Below are 21,956 nucleotides of genomic sequence, written 5' to 3'. Positions count from 1 at the left end.
ATCATATTTATTTCTTTTTATCATTTTTTCCAGAATCAACTTCTTGGCAATTTCTGTTTTATTGTCTTAATATAAGGCGAATTTAAATCATAATCCTGTATCACCAGCTCATGAAATCAGGCCTTTTCACACAGCCAATCCCAACTGACATAAATAACTACTACTATTACAAGAATTGTACATCATTTCTTTTGCCATTTTATAAAATGTTCAGAAGAGCAATTTAAATGCACCTCACAAGGCATCTCTAACACATCTTAATCATGCTTATATCAGTCACCCTTCTTGAAATTTCAGTCTTTATTTTTTTGGTAATCTCACAGACATTCATCAAATGTTTAACTTAACATGCACCTAAACATTCTATGCCAGCAGGCCCCTCTTGCATCTTATAACAATGTGTAATATAAATTTTATTTCCTGTCATTTTCTTTCCTGTGTTATCCCTGATTTTGGCAATACTGAACAATCTGTTTTTCAATGTCCTGTATACTGCTTAAAACATCTTTTAGTTTTTCTTCATCCATCTCAAATGTCAAAGTCTCTTGGGTCTAAAAAGGAATACAAGAGTGATTTTAGAATTCCCTTTATGATGAAACTCTACACATGGTCCTCATAAAAGAAAAAAGCAATTTTATGAGTATAAAAATATAACTACTGCAGTACTATGATAATCAATATATGTATTTGACCACAATTAAACATAAGAAATAATAAGGCACCTTTGAAAAAAAACATCTTATTTACAAACAAAACCTTTCATACATAAAAAAATAAGTAAGTTAATTAGAATGACAAAAGCAGATATCATCATTTTCAAGAAGAGTGTGCATTAAAAAAAAAACAAAGTACCTCATCTTTAGCACTTTCTAATTGTACCTCTACAATAGCAGTGGGGGTGTTGATTTGTTCAATGTGTTTTGCCTGAGTTTTAATATCTATCCTCCAGTTAACAGATTTAAGAGTATTATCCCATGTAGATTGGGCAACTAGGCTATCGTGGATTTTTGTCTTATGGTTTTTCCAGAACTTGGCATAAACTTTGGCCTGCTCCTCTGTCAGTCCACCATCCTTCTTCCTTGTCTGTGATGTCAAGAAGGCTTCCAGTTGGTTAAAATCCATGTCAGCTGATGACATGCTCTGCAAAGTAATGTAATTAATAACAACATGTATATTGAAATTGAGCATTTTACTCAGTATGTGTAAATAAATGTAATTATTGCAAAAAGTAAGCAAATTTTGTCAAACGTTTATTGATAATGGGTACTTTGAGCAAAATTAAAAAAAAAAAACTAGGAGGGAGGGTTGATTCAATTTAAACTGAGGCAAGAGTCGGTTTATGGCCAGGGAATATAATTGGTAAATAATATTTCTAAAAACTTTTGTGGTATATATATTGACTATAATCATAAGTTTAGAACAAAAAAATCTCTTTACAAAATATCATAAATGAACTAGAATATATTTAGTGCATTAACACCTAATATTCGGCGATGTTCTATTTATTATTCCAGTAGAAGTACTATAACTAATGTTGTACATAATGTCATAAATGGAATGATCAACTTGTATTAGTTTAGGTTTGATCTGGGTAGTATTTACCTTGATTAAATTGGTCGATTTCTTCAGCAGATTTTGAAAATCTTCCTCCGACATATCCGCGTATAGTTCACTCTTGAGCAAATCGTGTGTAATATCTGTGTCATTGTAGTAATCTTTGCGTGCAATGCCGTTTAAAAGAGCCAACAAACTCTTTGCTTCGTCTGCCATGACTTCCGCCTTTTTCTATCCCGCAGAAAAATATTTATAACAATTAACAATGATATGATATGATATGCTTAATATAAGTCATATGAAAAAATAGGGAAATATTTTTTTCTTTTAAATCTTTCTGCATAATGAGTTCGTTAGGAGCAAAAACGTCACTTGTATTTCCACCACAAATTTCTTTGCATAGTTAAAATAATAACTTCCGGTTTCAGCGCATGTGTGCAGCTTTGGTTGACGCTGACACCAACTTTGTTTGATGCGGTGCCAATACATTAACAATTATGTCAGGCATGAGTTTGTCATATAAGAATTCAGGAATAACTAGTGATTCAAGCTATGGAGAACAAGAGCAGGATGCAAATTCAGCTCTTTTGGAGCTTGATAAAGGTGACCCCCCAACCAGTATTAACACAACCTTACTGGATTACATTGTACGATTTATCTGAGGTGAAATGTTCATTAAAAAGGTTGGCACAATTTTCTTTTACACATGGTACTTTCCATCTGTCGCAGTGATACAGTTTTACAAAAGAGCCCAAGTTGAAAATTGGGCATGAATAATTTTTTCATATATTCTTTTTCTGGCAGGATTAAGGTCCCAGAAACCGGGGGAGCAGTGTGAAGCTATAGTAAGGTTTCCCAAGCTATTTGAGAAGTATCCATTTCCAATTTTGATCAACTCTGCATCACTAAAACTTGCTGACGTTTTCAGAACAGGGTAAGTAGATATTCCAGAGTTGTATTTAATCAAGTAGAGAAGCTATATATTCTGCACATATAGTTTGAGTAAGTTTAGCTTTGCATTATTATAGATCTAGTAGTTATTTTGTTCATTTTATTATTTTTATTAACTTATTTATATATTTATTATAATTGTTTTTTGTAGGGGAGGAGGGCTGAAGGCATAAAATCATCTGAAATTTGATTACTAGTATTTTCATTTCTATAGTACCATATACATGAACATTTTTCTTTTCAGGACAAATTTCCAAAGGCTGACCATTTTAAAAGTTATGCAGCAAAGCCAAAAGCATCTTGATAAGATCCTAAATGTGGACGAATTTGTGAGGAGAATATTTTCTGTCATTCACAGCAATGACCCAGTGGCCAGAGCCATCACGCTGAGGTGAATTACCATTGATTTGCATTGGTGAAATGTGTACAGCACAATACTGCAGAAAGTCCTTCACAAAAAAAAAAAAAAAAAAAAAAAAAAAAAAAAAAAAAAAAAATTGAAAGAAAAAGAAGTCGCAATGCTTCTGTCAGAATAATATTGACATTGAAAAGATTTGGAAATTACTATTCCTGGAATTGCTTCTAGAAAATTAGATTTCCAGATCAAAAGAGTGCAGTACATTTAAAGGGTATCCCTGTCACCATAATAATCTGTTGGAGTTATGAATATATAGCCAGTTAAACATGATGATACTAATAGAGGTAGATTACCAGAGAAGTGTTTTATCAAACAATATCATGTTGATGGAAATATTATTTAAACAGCTTGATTGTTAAGTCTGAGTCACTATGAAACAAGCAGGTCATAAAGGTCTGATAATAATGATTTGTTTTATGTTTCAGAACAATGGGTAGCATTGCCAGTATTATCTCAGACAGGAAGAATGCTCACCACAGTGTCATCAACAGCTTGGATTCCCATGATGCTGTGGAAGTTGAAGCAGCCATATTTGTAGCATCATGTTTTGCTGATCGTTCAAAGTGAGTGTTGTGACTAAGCTGAAAACAGTCATGAAGACACCAGACTACAACAAAATTTGTACTTTTCTGAATTTTTTCACCTCAGAGTTGTTTGCCTTAGATGTGCAATGGGGCGTTACCAATTTCAAACAGCATTGGAGCTTTTGGAAAGATTATTTATTTTAACTTGCTTTATGATAAAATGCTTGCTTTTTTAGTGTTTTGTCTAAAACTATACTTCAATACTTGGCAGACATTCTATGATAATTATGAATTAAAAAATGTCTTTTATGTGAAATTATCTTAAAAGAAATGTTGTTTTAGACAATTTGCCACCAGCGTATGCCAGAAGCTGGCTGAGATGATCCAAGGGCTGGCCACTCCTGTTGATATGAAGTTGAAGCTGATCCCTGTATTCCAACATATGCACCATGATGCCACTACCTCTGCCAGGGTGAGTGGTATGAAGGGGGGATGTGTCATCACACTTATCTTTTTAAGTATAGATTTTAAAGTGAATATAATTTGGTTTTAAGTATTATAGATAAGCACATTTTGACTTTAAACATGCTCAGAGCATTGTTGTCATGCACCAATGTTTAAATGTATTTATATATATAGCATATGTCAGGTAATTTTTTTACTAACAAATCATGTCTTAATTGAGAAGTTCATTTTTTAACCCAATTTATTTTATTTTTTATTTGCAAATGAACAGCTTGATTCTCACATCATTTCCTGTTTTTCATCTTCATACTTTAAAAACTAGGATTCACGAAGTGAATTAAAGGATATTCTAGAATTTAAATACACACTTGTTAAACAGTGTACTAAATGTGTTTATTTAATCAGGTGCGTGAGTTGTGTAAAGAGATGCTACCTAACTACCCAGCCAGAGACATGGTGACTGTCACTCTGCACACTCTCTCAATGCTGGCAGCTAAGTCACTCATAGATATTCCACAGCAGGTAAATGTTCCTGTAATACAAGGCATGCCTAATGTCTTCACTTATGACAGAGTCATAAGGGGCACTGCAGATGATTTGTTTAGGTGTTTTTTTATTTTGACTAAGCTAAACTGAGCATGTATTGACAAAAATTTTTAAATGGACATAAATCTTTCTGTTTTCGTAGTGTTCAGTTGTGTCTCAAAGGCATATTAAGGTTAAACAAGGACGTTTATACATCCTTGGATTAAATTAGTTATAAACTAATGAATTTTCCCCAAAATTGAAAATGTTCACTATGCTGAATCCAAGTGATCTTGAAATGTGTTGATAACTTGAGTTTGGGTTATAAATGTAGAATTATTATCCATCAGTTCTAGCAAACTATTGAACATTTTCCAGTACTTTTTTTATGGACAGTCAGCTTCCATAATTCATTAAAAAAAAGGAAAAATGACTAGGCTAAGTCAAGACAGAAAAAGTGTGTTTCAAAGCTTTTAATATGAGATTGAAAACATTTGTTTCAGGTGGAACTGTTGCTGGTTTATCTGGAAAAGGACCCCAGGCGCCTTGTGAAGATCACAGCACTCCAAGATCTACGCTTGTTGGTGAAGAGAGCCCCACACATGTGGACAGTCCAACAGATTCAGGTGTTTTTTTTTCTTTATCTACACAGTATATTTTTTGTTGTTATAATATTTTTCAGAAAAACTTAAATTAATTGTAATTGATATGTTAGCAACTAATCAGCTTACGCCTGACAAGCAATTTTTGTGTTTTGTTGATTTTATATTCCAGGAAGTTGATAATGCATCATCTGGTATATTATCTACAAGGCAATTATGGTTATGATGTAATCCAGCATTATTCTATATGTAATGATTTATTTGCAGTGCCTTTGCAGTTTTACCATGAACACCCCCTTAGATGGTCTCAGAAAGGGAGCTCTGCTAGTGCTTACGTCTTTGTCTAAAACTATTGCTCTTAGCACATTTAATCAAATTCAAGGTATATATATGATAAAAATAACAAAGTATATAAAAGTCCTCTTTAAATATAGTTCTGAAATCTGTATCTTAGGCATCAGAACATAGAAAAACTCATTTGAAAAAAGTCCAGATCATAAATCATATTTCACCAATATATCAGTCAAGATAAACTGTGTGAACTTTGGAAAGATGGTTAACCCATATATTGATTTATAGGGAGGGATTAAATCACATTTTCACAGTCCTTAAACTAGCGTAATGAATCATTTAGAAATAAACTGCAATGCAGGACAAGATTTAAAGCATCTTATCCTAATATCCTGTATGTATGTATGTATGTATGTAGTGTAAAATGTTATGTCTGTCTATAGGTTCAGCACTTCATCACATCTGTTCCGAGTTCTGTTACCATATCAACCCAAGCATTGCCTCTAGAGCAACAGAACTCCTCACTGACTTGGCACTTTGGACATTGAAGGGTAATGTTCACTAATAATTTATGTTCCACAATATTTTTGTTAAAAACTGGACTGATAATTTTGTGTAACCTTTATAACATGCCCAGTAAATTTATGTATACCTGGTATTCAGACACAGAGTCACACATTTAGCAATGCAGATGAAGATATTTAACACTTTCTATTTAGGAAAATGCTGTTGCAGACTTAGTTGTTTTGTTTCTCTTATTGACATATATGCTGCTTTAACATTTTTATTTGTTATCTCTTTATGTAAAATATTAAATATTAAATTTAGAAACTTCTGATGACACCCTCCCCATCATACTAGAAGCGTGCACTGCCTTAGAAGCTTTGGTGCTAGTTTCAGCTATGAGTGATGACAAGAAAAACAAGGAAGCTTTGAAGGTACCATATTTTTTTCTTTTAATTAGTTATTAAAAAATAAATGCCAAAGAGTAAATAAATGCTATATAAAAAATGCAATTTCTTTGTATGCTTCCTGTTTTACTTTTAATGATGTTTTGTGGGAATGCTTTGCCAAAAGTTAGATTTTCACATAGAGACCATAATTGAATTATTAAGAAAGGTAATTGGGAATCGTATGTTATTAGGAAGTCTCAATGCTTATTCTAGGTCTGCCTCTTGTCAGTAGTGAAGTTGAGTGAAGCATCTTCATCTGTGGCTGAAAAGTTTCTTAATCTTCTCTCGTCACTCCTGAACTCTGCCCCAGGTAACTGAATTAGTAATAAAAACAAGGAAAAAATGTTTGTATTATAAAAGTTAAGATTATGAAAAGGATAATGTAAAATAATTTTAAATCTGTTTTCTGGTTAGAAATTATATACATACTGTTTGAGATCTAATCAATAATAGTGGCTTATTTGCATTTATTTGGGTCAATGTTTAATTAGGTGTTAATATTTTAATAATACCATTTATTCTTGCAACAGATGTATTACAGACAAACAATTAATTTTAGTACAAACTTAATGACATTAAAGTGTACAATATTTTAAAGTATTATATAACCACTTTTCTAGTGTCCAGTGCCCTCCTGTTGTGTGACTGTCTAGCAGCAGTGAGCAGTTACAACAATGAAAGCCTGCAGAGCATCTTTTCTGAAATACAGACCACACTGAAACAGGCAACAGAGTCTGGGCAGCATGATTTTGCAGTAAGTCAGAACATGTGTCCCAAAGACTTATTTCTTTTGTTAAATTTTGGATGATTTTTCTTGGCACTTTTAACTGAAAAAATATTACTTAATGATTGCACAACTGGGTTAAAAAGTTTTCTTGGTTTGTTTGCTGCTTTGTTCAGTACCAAAACAAAAACGACATAAATAATGATTCATAGTTAAATTTCAGAACGTAAATTTTTGAAAGACATTTCACCTTAAAGGTTTATTGAAAATCAGGTTGTTGTAACAGGGCAATATTGATGTTTGTGAGTTTAAGTGGGAAAGAAAATATTAGGAATTTTAATCACAGTAAGTGTACAAAACCTTACCTGTCAGTATAATTTTTATCTGTGTATTGATTATTAGGTAACACTCTGCACCTTAGTCTTTCAAGCCACTGCTGCCTATGAGTTACCTGGTGACTGTCAAGAGACAATCATGGCATTGACAAAGGTGACCAATTACTGGCAAGCTTACAAAGTGGCAAGGCAGGCCACCAGATATGGTCACCATGAAGTAGCAGCTGGAATCTTCAAAAGTCTATTTGTAAAGGTATTTTTGACACATTCCCACACCATACATTGCTTTAGATGATAAAACCCTCATCCATACCATTAAATTAATAAAAGGTAAAGGTTTTTTAACCCAAACAACCCATCAACTTTAAAGTCTACTTTTATTTTTCAATTTTAAAATTTGAAAAAAAAATTATTTCCATTTATTTATTAATTTTTGTAAAAGAAAAAAAGAAAAAAATGTGTTTATCTACAGTGTCTTAATGTGTTTATTCACCAGTGGCTTGTGATTAGTGTTCTGTCTAACAGTTATATATATATATATATATATATATATATATATATATAATGAATTTGGTTGTCATCATTTATTCTTAAGGTCTCTTCTGAGCAGTTCCTGTTCTGGCTGACCAGCCTCCATGAGTTTTGTATAGGAGAGACCAGCCTGAGAAGAGTAGAAGATGACATCCCTACAATGATGCAGTGTATAACACAGGCTGCAGTATACTACCATAGGGGTCTCTCCTCACTCAGGGTAAGTTTTTGATAACATGTAGTGTTGGGTCTGGTTTTTATTTGTTGCATTAGTGGCTGGACAAGTTTCTTACAGAGAATTTTAGTATTTAGAACATTTCTTTATAAACAAGCTCATGTTGCTCTTGTTGCTTGTAAAAGTCTCCACCAAAAGCTTGCTCTGTTGCTCCTCGTTCCTGCCCCATTATTTCAAATATAAATTATAAAGGTGCATTTTCTAAATCCCTTTCTTGAAACTTAAAGACATTTATTTACTAAACAAAACTAAATAAAGCAGTATTTCTTTGGCTTGTAAAATATACTATTTTGCAATGATACCAAGTGCAGCTTAAATTATTTCCAGGCTGCAGGGACCCCTACCCATCCCTTACACTTCCAGTGTGACTTCATAAAGCTGAGAGTTCAGCAGTTAGAGGCCTGTGCTCACTTGCTGAAAGCCTGCTGCAGCTTTCGCACCAACCCACCCCCGGCCATTGCTGTCAACATTGCCATGACAACAGGACAGGAGATACAGAGATGTGGCAGAGTGGTAGGACAGGTCTGTGACTTGGAGACAGTATTTTAGTTTCACATTTATATGATCAAGTCTCCTCTCAATAATAGTATGTATTGTAGTAGTGATGGCTTTCTATGTACAGACAGTGTATGCAGGTCACTTTGTCTTTCATGGTCATCGCTGTTGCAGTCTGTATATTTGTAAGCTTTGCTGCTTACTTTAAAATTCACTTTACAGGACATGTGAGGACCTATCGATCATGATTTAATGATGTACTAGAGACACTTTATTTTTAATTGATTCACTTCTTCTTGTAATACAGCTTCAGCAGTGTGCCAGTGAATTTGAGAATCTCCATACATCTTATGGTCACCTGAGTCAGGCATCATTTGATGCAGATCCTGTGTCACTTGGCAGTTTGCAACTGTATCCTTTATCATCATATGATCATAGCATAAAAGGAAATGAAGCCAAAACACATTATTTATTATAAGAGCATATCTTTTAAACCAGACACTTGATATTTGGATGTATATTTCATATTTTCTGCTGGCATTTTCATGATATATCTCATAAATATAGTCAGATAATGCAATGTACAATTGGAATTCCTTGATAATGTGTCTAGATTACAGCACTGCTGTCTCATTGTTTCACAGGCATTGAGAGTTATTCTTCAAAGTAAAAACAGGCAAGTGAATCGTCAGCTTATTTATTTCTGCATTTGAGAATTTTGAAATTTAACTGAAAAAGAGAAGTATTTGGTTTGATATTGAAATTGAAATAGAAATGAATGCCTAGGGTCAATTCCTACTTTAAAATACTAACAAATGGAAATAATTCATTTCTTATAATTAAAATTGCTTATTTTTTTAGGATTATATTTTCTCTTAATAATCTCTTTAAAATGTCTTTAAAGCCGTGGCTATCTGAGTGATAGTCTGTCCTGGTTGAGCCAGAAAGTTCCCACACATAGTTGGCAACTGTATGAAGCCTGCCAGGACATCTTACAAGACTTACAGAAAACTTTGGAAGGGACAGTATCTGAACTGCCTATTGCCTATCAGGTGTGTACATGAGTCATATAGATTTAAGCAAACTGATTTGGCTATAATTATTTCAGAAATGTGTTATTGGCAAAATTATTATTGAAGAGCTTGATTTTCATTTTTCTGCCAATTTTGTGTTAGTTGACATATTTAGTTCTCAATGTTTCAGCATATGGACTTCTTAGAGAGGACAGTGCTATCCTTGATTCAAGTTCCATTGTGTTTTCCAAGATATTTTTACCAAAGTCTTCAGGCAACTTCTATCAAGGTAAGAAATTTAGTGTAACAATCTTTATCCAGGTGTTAGTAAAATGACAAATACTGGAACTAATGCGTTTTATGATTAAGGTTTTTTTTTTTTAACAAACAGCATTTCACTAGTTTTACTTTTAGTAGTTCAGAGAAAAGTTCTTTATCAAAACCAAACTGTCAGTAAGACTTTTTTAAATATTGTATTATTTTAGCTGGCTATTTCACCCCAGCCAAGGAGTGTCACGGAGCCTGTCAGTATCACCCACGACACACATCTCACACTGAAGATAGAGGGCGTCATACAGCATGGCAAGCACCCTGGCTTGTTCCGCAAGATTCACAGTATACAGCTGGGTGTCCACTCTGTAATGCAGACCAGGGGGCAAGCACTGGGGGACATGAAGGTATTGGTCAACATTGGGGTTTGAACTACTCCAGGGGAAGGGGGGGTTGATTCGGATTCTTACCGAGGTTGGGCTATCCTCCTATCTATATTAAAACTACTGTATAATAAGAAATGTAATAAGGAATTTCTTGTTCTCTTTCCAGTTATCAGAAAATCCTTCCAATTCTATGACCCAAGTAACAGAGCCACACAACGACTACTTCAGTGCCCACTTCCTGCTCACTTTCCCTGTCCCTGGTATACATACCATATGTATAGAAGCAGCAGTCATAGATGAGCAAGGTAACACATGGAAAACTGGACCTAGGTCCAACTTGGTTGTCGAGTCATATGATGAAGCTTACAGGATACAGCAGCAGTATGTGCGAGCACAGCAGAGGAATATTGCCCATAGTAGCAGTACCAGTAGCTTTGTGGCTCAGCTCTCCCAAACTTCTAGTTAACAAGAATCCGATGTGATACTAAGAATTTTTGATTAAATTTGAGAGTATGTAGTCATACTGAGCACAGGACATTTGGATAAATTTCAGACTGTTTTGGACATCCATTGCAAGAAATTGCACTTGGGTTACATCAGCCTAACAAGACCAACAAATTGAAATAAATTATGTTGAAAGTGATCAAGGCAACCAAGCAGCAAATTTCACTTTTTCAGTTACAAACTAGTAGTTTTGAAAATGAAGCCTTTATTCCTAGAAATCCATGCTATTTTGATCATGTAATATGTTAAGATTTACAAGCTTGTTTAAAATCCACATGGACATTATCAAAGATTGTATTTTTTACAGTGAATGTCAGATTAATAAAGACCACAAACTGTATGACTTTTCTTCCCTGCAATACTTTCCAATAAATATGAGCGCAATTTTCAATAGCTACAAACTTGTACATTTTCAGGTCTACTCTGCTTCTACTACTTATTTCACACAAAAAAATGATGTATTCCTACAAATCCTGCATTCTAGGTACTGTTTACATGCACTTTGGTGAAAAAAAGTAATGCACAATTACATTTGTTCTTGTATGAGTTATATAGCCCACACTTAGTGCAGACCAGAGAAACGTATCAGTTTTTTACACAAATAATCTTTTAGTCAAGAATAACTATAGGTTCCTGTTGTTCTTTGGTGCTGCTTGGCCATTTTACATTTTCAAGAACGCGCCAAGGTTTGCGAGCTGCTTTGCGGAATTCGGTCCCATTCAGTTGCTTGCGAAGGCGTCTGAAATTAATAAGACGAAGAATAATCAAAGCTGTTGAAGGATAATTTTTTTCTATATTTAAGAAAACTGCATTGTTCATATTTCATGCACAAGTGAGATGAGCTTTCAACAGTAATGACTTAAAAACTGCAGAAGTTTCAGAGTTGGATTGTGTACTCAGCACCGATCACTAAGAACAGGTCTGTGAAGATTCTCATCACAAACTTCAGGTGTCTCATCAAGTTTTCATCATGCCTATTCAAAAAACTTTCTACAACCTGGTAAATTCAATATTAAGGGGGGGGGTAAGCATCTGTGCACACCCTTCATGATTGTAAGTAAATATACATAAACTGAGTTAGTATTTGCAAGACATGCCTTGTGTTATCTGTTGCTAAAAAGAAGACATCATCAGGTGCATCCACCCAGTTCAGTTTCCTTGTGGCCTTGGTCCCTGGTTTGCCACGTCCGTTCATGTACGGGCCCCTCTGAAACATGCAACACAAAAAGATACTGATGAGCTAGGAGTGTTGCTGTCAAAAATTATTGAAAGTATCAAAATTGAAAGTCAATTTTGTCTATGGTTGATGACTTACTAGATTTTAAACGAAAAACCCTCCTGACCTTCCACCTCCCAACCCATCACATAAACTGCAGACTGGAATTCCAATCAAAAATTTTCAGCATCAATACCTGCATGTTTCAGAAAACCACTTGGCCATATTTTATGCTCACATTTCACACACGTTTATGATTTACAACAAAAACACATTACCTGTTTGATGCTGCTGGACTGTCTGATGACTCCCATGGTTGGACGTTTTGCTGGGGGTCCTAAACAAAGGGAAGAATCATTTTTTTAAATTAAATCATACCACTTCACTGAGAATAAATGCAGAATAAAACATTCTGGAGAACTGTTAAAACAATATTTGAAGTGTCAGGGTTGGATTGAAGGAATCTACACCTCATTCTTTCAGAACAGGTCTGTGAAAGTTCTCATCATGCACTTCTGTCAAAATGGCTACAAAAAATATTTCATTGAATCAAAGATCATGTTCATCATCCCAATCAAAGTCCCTTGATATTTTATAGTGTTATGTACCCCTTTGGCTAATCATTTGTGCATTTTCATGTACCTTCTAGTCCACCTTGATCATAACCTCTTTTCTTCATGATAGATGGTTTGGCAGAAGGCGACTCCCCCTCCATGTCTTCCTCTTCCTCCACATGGACATGTTGGCGCTCCCCTGAGAAAGCAATGGAAGGTAGAAATCGCTAAGAAAAATCCAAAACTTGGCATCTTACATGATAGCAAGGAAACAAATTCTATCATATTTTTGTTTATTTAGCTGCAGGGATAAAAATATTGAGTATGTATGTAGGTAGTGTAAAGTAATCAATTTATTAAAATGCAGCATGCCATCACTTCCCAGTTAGCAGTTCAAAATCTGTATCAAAGGGAGTAATAAAATGCAATTTATAAATAACAGTGAAGTGTCAGAGTTGGATTGTGAAATTCAACACATTTCATTCAGAACAGGTCTGTGAAATTTCTCATCATACACTTCTAAAGCTTTTTAATGTATCACACAGTACTGATGTCAAAATTTTACATATAAAATGTAATGAAGAGCCCTAAAAACAATAAGCGTAGACTGTGTCATATTTTTCAGCCCTGGGTTCGTGCTAGCAACTTTTGTAAACAAAGCAAAATTAAGCTACTTACAGAATTGGTTGAGCTCCTCAGCAGATGGGCGTGGGTAGGCATACCTGGCTGGTTCCGCCTTTTTCTCAGAGTGTGCCAGCCACGGAGGATGTTCTCCACTAACATCAAGACTCAAGCCTGCGCCAACCTTCTCCATGGTGATCTGTGGCTTGGGCTTGATGGTGATGTTCTTGGCTGCATCTGGCAATCTGACTTGGCCTGTAAAAAAAGACGAGGTTTCTTTCATTTTTTCCATCAAATTGTTCTAATGTGTAACAGGGTGCTCAAAATTATATATAACCCATCTTCTTGAAACTTTTGTGTGTGTGATTGGTGGTGATGGTGGGTGGGTAATGTTTTATCAAAAATATTAAAGCCTACTATGAACATTTTTCATCCCCTCAAAATATTGTACCAGATCTAAAAGGCGCGTTTTAAATGATTCAGCTCTTATTGTATAAAATTCCACAATTTCATCTGCCATGTCAGTAAATATGTGACAACTTACACTCCTGCTTTATTGCTGCTATATTGATTGGGGTGAATGGACTGCGTGCCGCCCTACGAGGCTTCAGTATGTCCCTACACACACGGCGTGAGATTCGAGTAAGAGGTGTAGTAACCAGACAAAATGCAGCACGTGTTTTCATGACTGGTCGTGGACTTCCTGATCTTATTGCTAGGCCATGTGCAGTGGCAAGATGGCGGGCCAGATGGGCTTTAAGTTTAAATTCCTAAATAAAAGAATAAAGGGGAAAATTATAATCATTTGCTTTGAAGAGAACAGTTGATGCCTCTTCAAACATCACACACAATTACTTGTCCATGGTGTTTTGTAGCCATACTAAATTATTCACCTTAGATTCATCAATAAACATCATCCATTCAACTCTTACCTTGCCACACCCACTGATAGTACATTTGTGCATCCTCAAAGCAGCCATCTGAGCCAGGCGTTCTGTGGGGAAAAAACAAAATGTTACATACTGCACTAACATTGCTTCCAATATGGTTGCAATCTGGCTTACTTTGTAGCACTATTCTAAAGCCATTGTTCCAGAGAAACACTAGTCCCACAGTTGCCTAAAGTTTCCTTTACAAATATTATATTTCTTAAACGCAACATTATGCCTCATCTTGTGTTGTATCTTCTTTGTGCAAAATAGACTATGGCTGACACATTCTCAAGGGCCATATCACATAAAAAATGCTGCCTCTTGATTAAAAACTAAATTTCACCGCGCACAAATGTATGTTTTGAAAACTAAACTAAAGCATGGGTGTTCTATTATCCAAATAATGGCTAGGACTAAGTATATCCAACTTATGTTGAGTAAAATTTGGAAAATGTCTTTGGTTTTTTTTTTTATTTAAAGCCAAATTCGCCAAAGTCCTAAATGTGAGCTTTTAAAAACTTATAAAATTGGACACAAATGTATTTTACAGTTATCCACTGTTCACACAACTTGCAAATTAAAAGGAGGGCTAAGCAAAATGCTGTGGCAAGAGGAAGATGAGGCATAATTATTTCATTCCAAATATATTTAAATATACTTATAAAGATCACATCCATTATAGGCATCAACAAAATAAGCCATTTTACAACAGTTAACATTGCAAACACTTCAAAAGCCTACAACTAAAGCTTTACATTTACAGCACGTACTTGGAGGTGGGGTCTAAATAACAGCAAGTGAATGGAAAACAGTTAAAGAACTAAAATGCAAATAAAAAGTACAAGCTCTAAATATCTGATAATTGAATTATTATATTATGTATTCCTCTGAAATTGTGAAAGTCATAGATACTGGTACTGGTATATATACTTCTAGTCTTATGCAATAAACATGTTCATCTAACCTTGCCTCTGGTTGGGTGCTGGGCGTTCTCCATCTAAACAGGACAAATAGTACACATATGTGAAAAGAAAACATCTTTACTCAAAGCAATAACTGGGCTCAATCTTTCATTCTTTTCAATCTTTTTTTCTTTCTTTTTTTTTTCCTTTCGCAACAGGAGGAAATTGTTATTCGTTCCAAATAATCTTTTTTATATCTCTTATTAGTAAATCAGTTTTTAACTTGGCCAAACATAATCAACTTGCCTGAACACTCAAAGCTAATGGTAAAAATCTTTTAAAATGCTAGACTGAGCCCAATGAGGTTCCACATTGTGAAGTTGACACATTTTTGGTTGAAGTAAGGTATTTCTATACTTCTTTTTTCCCTTACACTTAATGACAGAAAAATTGATCATAATGACATATCATGTTATCATTCAATTTTGACTTCATTTCAATCAGCCACTGGACCTTTTTGTGATTAGTTAAAATTTTATATCCAAATAACCTTCTATTTTATCCACAATTTGAACAAAATAAAAAAATATCAACTTCAGAATCTGGATTAAACTGGCCATTGAATCATCTACACACCAGTATTGGCAATGCAGAGATTCATCTATATTTGGCCCAAAGTAGATCAATGACATAACATAAACACAAACCATGTACTACACAACTGAAAAATGCTCATTTTTAAATAAAGGAAACTAAATTGAAAGCTAAACCCTGAGACTAAAAGTTTTCTAAAAAAACATCAAGACTTGCAAAGTTTTTTCAATATTATATCATGATATTTGCTCTACAGTTCATTTAGAACATGCAAAATGAGATTATCCAAAGCACATAAAGGTTGCTCTATGGTCACTCTTTTAAAATCAAAATTTAAGTGAAATACATCCTTAAAACAAGGCAGAACCAGGGTAGAGTACAGTATAACAACTATTATAATAAAAAAAAAGCTGACCCATCTTTCTGAAAGATGGAAAATAAATAGAAGAAAATTTGGGAGACTACAGTCATGCATTACAAAATATACCAAACAAACATCAGGGTAGCAGCTACATATGACATCAAATGTAACCCCTGGTACACTCAATATCTACAGACACTCATGAAAATTGTTCAAAATGCTTATCATGGATATTTCTACCTTCTGGGAGATATTCCAAATACTTGTATCCATACCCAACATGTTTAAAAGTCAATCACTCAACATAGCACCTTTATGTTCTATCTTCACATAATGTCTTTATTTAAATTTTTAAAAGAAGTTCTCCTATAACAGTTTACTTACCAAGTCTTGTAGGCATTTTAAGCCCTCCATACTTCTTCCAGTATATCCAGCAACTGGAGCAGAGCCGACATTGCATGTGGGCAGGACCCCAGGCATACCACTGGGAAGAATGGGCAGCTGAGAAAAGGTGGCAATTACAAAATGAACAAACATATAAATATGCACATGTTAAATATTGAAAATTTTATATGTCTTAATAATGTACAAGAGAAAAGGATATTCCAATTTCTCAAGACAGATTGTCACCGTTATTTGATAATGTGGTATTTAACTTGGATTGCATAATCTTCCAAAAAGAGTTATACATTATCAGCCTAAAACCAAGAAACCTAAATATGTATTCTCACTTATCTTCAACAGAAGATTATCAATGAAACAGACATTTCATGTTCTTGCAAAATTACAGTTAAACCATGCCTACTTATACAAAAAGTCATACTTACTGTAGCAGCTTTCACAGGCTCTGGAGAGCACACCCTCTCCCCCTGCCCCAGGGGCAGCAGCACCAGCAGCAGCAGACGCAGCAGAACCATTCTTATTGTTGGGCAACTGGGCCGGATTTGGCTTGTTACTGAGAAAAGTAGTCAACGTTACTACTGTTGTATCAAAACCATTATCTACTTGAGAGTACAATCAACAATATGGGTAATCTTTATGTTACAAACAGCATTTCCCATTATCAATTTTATAAATTTCAATTATAAAAACTTACTAGTTGGGAATGTAGACCTGCTTCAATTTGCTTTCAGCCTCTGCTGCCTTAATTCTTTTCTGCAATAAAAATTAAATTCATTTTATGTGGAGTTTTAGAGCCAAGTAATTTAGAGTAATTTAGAATAATAATGTCAACTCCAAACACAAAATAAACTGAAACCATTTGTCACCTATATTTAATCACAGATAACATTGATACAAGGCAATGGTGTCAACAAAGGGAACTGTATCTTACCTGTTGCACATATCTATCTGTGGTCTTCCACATGTAATAATATTCCACAATACTCTTCAAAGTCTTCCAGGGAAGCTGCATAATGAAATAAAATCAACATTAAAGCACTTGCTTTATAAAAATAATTAATCCTAAAATCCGGACAATAATGCAATTTAAGTACACTGACTCAAAAATGAAACATCTATTTTGTCAATAATTGAGAAAAATGAAAAACTTTCAAATAATATTTGAAGTGTCAGGGTTGGATTGAAGAAATCTACACCTCGTTCTTTCAGAACAGGTCTGTGAAAGTTCTCATCATTCACTTCAATATCTACAACAAACCAGAGAAAAAAATTTAAGTCTGTCCAGTTTCCAGCACAATGATTTACTCACAAAATCTTGTCGAATGTCATTGAAGTCTTTCCCATATTTGTCCAAGGCTTCCTCAAACAAGTTGGCCTCTGAGGCAGACCATTCTTCCATCTCGTCTCGACACAGCACAGGTCCCCCTGGAGGCACCAGACTGGAGATGGCAGTGGCTGTGTTGTACTGGTGTTTGTGGAGGGTATCCATGGCATGGAACTAACAAACAGAAGTACGAATCTGATGTATGGGCAAAAACATGGGTTTAGTGCCATTGTATTGTAGCAGCACAAAAAAATGCATCAGCTTTCATGTAACTTTTCTGGATAAAATGGCATGAAACATTGAAAATTTTCCTTTGTGAGCAAAGTTCTTTATAATTTCAGTCCTCATAAGGCTTGCCTTATATAACAGGTTCTTTGTCCGATATAAAGAAACCAATACCCAGCCCTTTTTATGTCATGAGGTGTTACATACCAATGTGACATCCCTGGAAGCAGCAGCAGCACTCATATGTAAACTTGGTTGTCTTACTGTACTTGTGCAATCAAGTGCTCTAGCAAAGGTCCCGACAGCCCTGAAAGTTATATTACATAAACAATGAATCAATGGTCAAAATAATGGTAGGTACCCTTTTGAAAATATACAGGAATTCTTTTTTCCCTCTCTCTTTTGACAATGTTGTTCATTTTATCTCTCTCATCAATTCTGTCAGAAGTCTTTTAACTGATCACAATCTCAATTATCTCAAACATTTTTAGTTTCTCAGAAATACTGGTGTAAAATACATTTAAATCCTAATCTGACCCACTGTTTTGAAACTGCTAATACTTGCCTGGCTATAACCATGAACTGGTCAATCTGTCTGTCAGATAAATGTGTTTCTGGATTCCAGACTAGTTCTTCAAGGTCTTCCATCTTCCTTCCATCACTTTCACCTGCAAAGGGAAAATAAAAATCAAGGAAAGGAAATACTTGTTCAATTTACCATAAAAGTATTTTTTCCTTGGATTTAACTGCATACACATAACTGCATATTAGTATTTCAAATGCATATATCCAGTGAAATTAAACTTAAAATTTCTTTCAACCTAAATGTCAAATGTAATGGGTAAATTTTCAAACAATAATTACAGCACTTAGATCATGATTTAGAGGCCAGTCCACATTCAAAACTGCTGAAGCAAACAATAATTTTTTTAAAAAATTTGGGAACCTATGACAGAACATTATAATTTAAACATGTGGGTGTCTATTTAAATATCTATGTCTGGACTTTGTCTACAAAAACCCCCATGTCTGTTAAATTCCTTGCACAATAAACTTACCTTCTTTAAGTAGTGGTTGTACATCTGCTTGATATCTTCCACCCACACGGATCTCCCCCTTGTCTGCCAGTAAGGTTTTCTGTTGGGGATCATACACCAGTGAATAAAAAAATGTGTCCTGTAAAATAATTAGATTTTGCCATTTTACCATTGTTAAAATGCTAACATGGGGACATAAATAAATTTGTCTGTAACTTTACCCCTGTATTGTTTCCTCTTATTATTCCATACACACCTATTTAATCTCTTAAAATTTCAATGTCACAGCTGGATTGGAAATTACTTCATACATTTACTCAGAACAGGTCTGTGTATTTCTCATCACACACTTCACTGAAGCATACTGTTCACAGCCTTATGGATATTGTATGAAAATGTAAACACAAAAAATGATAAAAACTGGTAATACTTTTAAAATGTTTTCCAAAATTCCAGGTAAGCAAGCCATTTCACGCTGCAATGTTCATATAAGATTCTACCACTTCTGCATCGAACCTAATATTAACAATTACCTCTTTATTTAAGTAAGATGCTAGCAGCTCTGTTTCATTCAATAAAGTTACTGTACTCTTTCCTCGTATATGCGTGGCAGGTAATGTCTCCACTTGTCTTGATAAAAAAAGTTCTCTGTGCTTGAGCTGATGCCTTTGCTGCTCTGATACATCATCATTTTCCTCCATTTCTTGGTCATCTTCAAGTGTACCTAAAGTAGGTGCATTGTATAACCTAGGATATTGTATATTCCAGTTGCATAATCTTAGAGAAAAACAACGTTTTTCTACTAAGTTCCGTTTGAAATCAAAAGAAAGGTAACAATTTTCTTTACAGAAACTTGAATTAATTTCAATACACATGGGGCATGCAAGGCACCATTGTCAAGCAAGGCACAAAAGAAGCAACAATTATAAGATTCTTACTTTGGTGTTTATCTGCCAACATGATAAGAGAGTTTGAAATGTCTCTGCGCCTGTAGAAACACATGACTTTGGCTTCCACATTGCCATTTGGTGTCTGCAAGAGAAAAAACCACATTGCATCAAGAGGTATTTTGAACTAAATGAGTAATAATCTGCTAAACATAGCAATTTTTCTTAAAAAAAAAAAGATATTCAATGAAAAAAGTTAAATACCATACACACTGATTGGAAACTGACTTATTACAATTACCTTGCAAAATTATTCGTAAAAAAAAAAAAACATGGGAGACTTTGCTTTAAAAATATTAGATCTAGACTATGATTATAAAATACACTTATGTGTCTAAATACTTAAAATACTGCCTCAATCCAATCATACCTTGTTTAGTTCTTCTATTCGTCTAATCTGATATGGTGACGTAGACGATGTCTCAAAGTACACATAGTCTGAAGGAAAGAACAAAGGAGGGTGATTGCTTTGGGTGGGCAAAATGCATTGGCACAAAATAGTCCCCGAGAGACAAATGTACTAATTGCAGCCAAAGAAAACTAAATTTCAGAATAAATCCTTGAACACAAAAATCTGCTTAACCTCGGGATCCGAGTTAAAGCTTCTGAGCTTCCCTAAAAATAGTATTCAACCAGTAATATCGCGATTTTAATGCGGCACAATCGAGCCGTATCACTACCAAGCGCGCGCGATTGCGATAACGACAAACAAAGAATTAAACTCCTTTTCCATTCAAAAAAACAAAAAGTTGTGCCCAGTGTGATATTTGGTACACAATACCTTAATTGAGACACAGAATAATCTGTTTTTCACAAAAACCACAACCATTTTCGGAGTGAATTTTAACTGAACAATCGCGTATCCATCCGCCAAGCATATGCACATGGGTTGAGATACTTACCTCCAACCCGGTACATATTCGCAGCCATTCTGACGAATTAAAATATATTTTCTAAACTACGATGATCCAGAGGCCTCGCACTTCTTCCTGTTAAGACATGGAACTCTCCTGAACGCTCGACAAACCTTGAGATCGATGGGTGAGATGAGCACCCCCGGTTGCGAATGCGACAGTCTTCCTTGCTCTTTCACTCAATCAGTGACGTCACTAAATATCCCTGCAGATTGTTACAGCGAAGAATCGGTGTCTTCCCTTCTACGATCCCTCTTTCACTCGGTACTGAGTGTGCTTTACATCAACCATGAGCAACTTTTTGTGTTTTAAAAAAGGTTTTAAATATAGGTCTATTCACTGATTCCCTTAGAGAAGAATGTTACTGCTAATATAAGATTTTTTTTAAAAAATTACTGAGCCTGTATAGTAGGCCTACTGACTATTAGTACGTGCAAATGTAGGCCTATCTTACTTAGATTTTGTATTTTAATTATAAGGACACCCCATTCTTGTACACTCTCTGCACTTGGAATGAACACTTTTTAATGAAATATTTTCAGTCGCAGACGAAGTGTTTATACATAGATATGCAAGTTTGTGAATCAACAATTGCAAAAGCTAGGATATCTTTATTCTCTTCGGTTAATTTAATTTGTTTATATGCCACACAAAAATGTCACGGTGAAATTAACTATCACTATCAGACACGTAGGCCTACATGGTTGACAACTGTGACGTGGGTCATGCTCTTGCTAGGCTTGATCAGGAAATTATATCAGATATAATTTCCTGGCTTGATCCAGGCTGAAATACCAATAGGCCTATCATCGCATTCGACAATTGCTCTTATGGCATTGGTTATGTTATTACGTTGTGATTAACAGGGGAAAAAGAGGGAGGACATAAGGTTTTCTCTGCCCCTCCTGCTCAAAGAAATAACGAAATTAATTCATGGCATTGCCTCCGTAAAAACGCATGTGCAATGCCAAAATTTAGCATCATTTAGCTTCTTTCTAGTTTTATTCTTTTTTTCTTGTAATTGTCAACAGAATCAATTTGCCAACAATTCACCATTTTTTTCTCGTGACATAACTTTGCAGGCTACAAGGATTTTATGTTGTCTTAATTTATTTTTAGCTTGTCCATACATATCAGAGTCACTTTACATC

General features: G+C 34.7%; 3 protein-coding genes across 4 annotated transcripts; 1 reads left to right on the top strand and 2 right to left on the bottom strand.

Moving 5' to 3' along the window:
• Positions 1–40: 40 nt before the first annotated feature.
• On the bottom strand, positions 41–1,788 carry LOC106157041 (COMM domain-containing protein 1-like). The gene is made up of 3 exons (XM_013532522.2): positions 1,603–1,788; positions 853–1,140; positions 41–551 (listed from the first exon to the last, which is right to left on the bottom strand). The coding sequence occupies exons 1-3, from the start codon at positions 1,768–1,770 to the stop codon at positions 441–443; spliced, it is 567 nt and encodes a 188-aa protein (XP_013387976.2). The 5' UTR covers positions 1,771–1,788; the 3' UTR covers positions 41–440.
• Positions 1,789–1,980: 192 nt separating this feature from the next.
• Positions 1,981–11,116, top strand: LOC106157048 (integrator complex subunit 7). The gene is made up of 21 exons (XM_013532537.2): positions 1,981–2,157; positions 2,359–2,488; positions 2,750–2,896; positions 3,349–3,486; positions 3,790–3,919; positions 4,318–4,434; positions 4,941–5,063; positions 5,307–5,421; positions 5,774–5,881; positions 6,159–6,268; positions 6,497–6,593; positions 6,904–7,037; positions 7,410–7,595; positions 7,938–8,093; positions 8,436–8,630; positions 8,911–9,014; positions 9,217–9,279; positions 9,508–9,655; positions 9,807–9,905; positions 10,102–10,293; positions 10,439–11,116. Exons 1-21 carry the CDS (start codon positions 2,052–2,054, stop codon positions 10,736–10,738), a joined length of 2,898 nt encoding a protein of 965 aa, XP_013387991.2. The 5' UTR covers positions 1,981–2,051; the 3' UTR covers positions 10,739–11,116.
• LOC106157049 (metastasis-associated protein MTA3) lies at positions 10,962–21,008 on the bottom strand. 2 transcript variants are annotated; one of them, XM_013532538.2, is made up of 20 exons: positions 20,794–21,007; positions 20,262–20,329; positions 19,883–19,976; positions 19,478–19,668; positions 18,966–19,083; positions 18,473–18,575; positions 18,115–18,214; positions 17,668–17,856; positions 17,290–17,364; positions 17,053–17,111; positions 16,784–16,911; positions 16,341–16,457; positions 15,064–15,096; positions 14,100–14,161; positions 13,712–13,937; positions 13,225–13,422; positions 12,635–12,745; positions 12,271–12,329; positions 11,874–11,983; positions 10,962–11,515 (listed from the first exon to the last, which is right to left on the bottom strand). In XM_013532538.2, the coding sequence occupies exons 1-20, from the start codon at positions 20,819–20,821 to the stop codon at positions 11,386–11,388; spliced, it is 2,199 nt and encodes a 732-aa protein (XP_013387992.1). In that variant the 5' UTR covers positions 20,822–21,007; the 3' UTR covers positions 10,962–11,385. The 2 variants fall into 2 exon arrangements, with proteins under 2 accessions (XP_013387992.1, XP_086861267.1); XM_087005141.1 differs by lacking the exon at positions 11,874–11,983 and having other exon boundaries at positions 20,794–21,008.
• Positions 21,009–21,956: the final 948 nt, after the last annotated feature.

The sequence above is a fragment of the Lingula anatina genome, chromosome 2 (genome assembly GCF_051362555.1).
Source record: "Lingula anatina isolate TDL-2025a chromosome 2, LinAna3.0, whole genome shotgun sequence".
NCBI lineage: Eukaryota > Metazoa > Brachiopoda > Lingulata > Lingulida > Lingulidae > Lingula > Lingula anatina.
Note: the sequence above shows the minus strand (reverse complement) of the source record. Positions and strands in the feature narration are given on the sequence as shown.

Bases quoted from the DNA above. Each gene is read 5' to 3' on its own strand.
- LOC106157048 (XM_013532537.2), top strand. From the start codon at position 2,052: ATGTCAGGCATGAGTTTGTCATATAAGAATTCAGGAATAACTAGTGAT. The intron at 2,489-2,749 runs GTAAGTAGATAT...TTTTCTTTTCAG, and splicing joins GCTGACGTTTTCAGAACAGG to GACAAATTTCCAAAGGCTGA. The intron at 3,920-4,317 runs GTGAGTGGTATG...TTATTTAATCAG, and splicing joins ATGCCACTACCTCTGCCAGG to GTGCGTGAGTTGTGTAAAGA.
- LOC106157049 (XM_013532538.2), bottom strand. From the start codon at position 20,821: ATGGCTGCGAATATGTACCGGGTTGGAG. The intron at 16,912-17,052 runs GTAAGTTTTTAT...TACTTTTCTCAG, and splicing joins CAGGTCTACATTCCCAACTA to TAACAAGCCAAATCCGGCCC. The intron at 16,458-16,783 runs GTAAGTATGACT...ACCTTTTCTCAG, and splicing joins AGCCTGTGAAAGCTGCTACA to CTGCCCATTCTTCCCAGTGG.
- LOC106157041 (XM_013532522.2), bottom strand. From the start codon at position 1,770: ATGGCAGACGAAGCAAAGAGTTTGTTGGCTCTTTTAAACGGCATTGCA. The intron at 1,141-1,602 runs GTAAATACTACC...ATTACTTTGCAG, and splicing joins AATCGACCAATTTAATCAAG to AGCATGTCATCAGCTGACAT. The intron at 552-852 runs GTACTTTGTTTT...ATTCCTTTTTAG, and splicing joins TAGAAAGTGCTAAAGATGAG to ACCCAAGAGACTTTGACATT.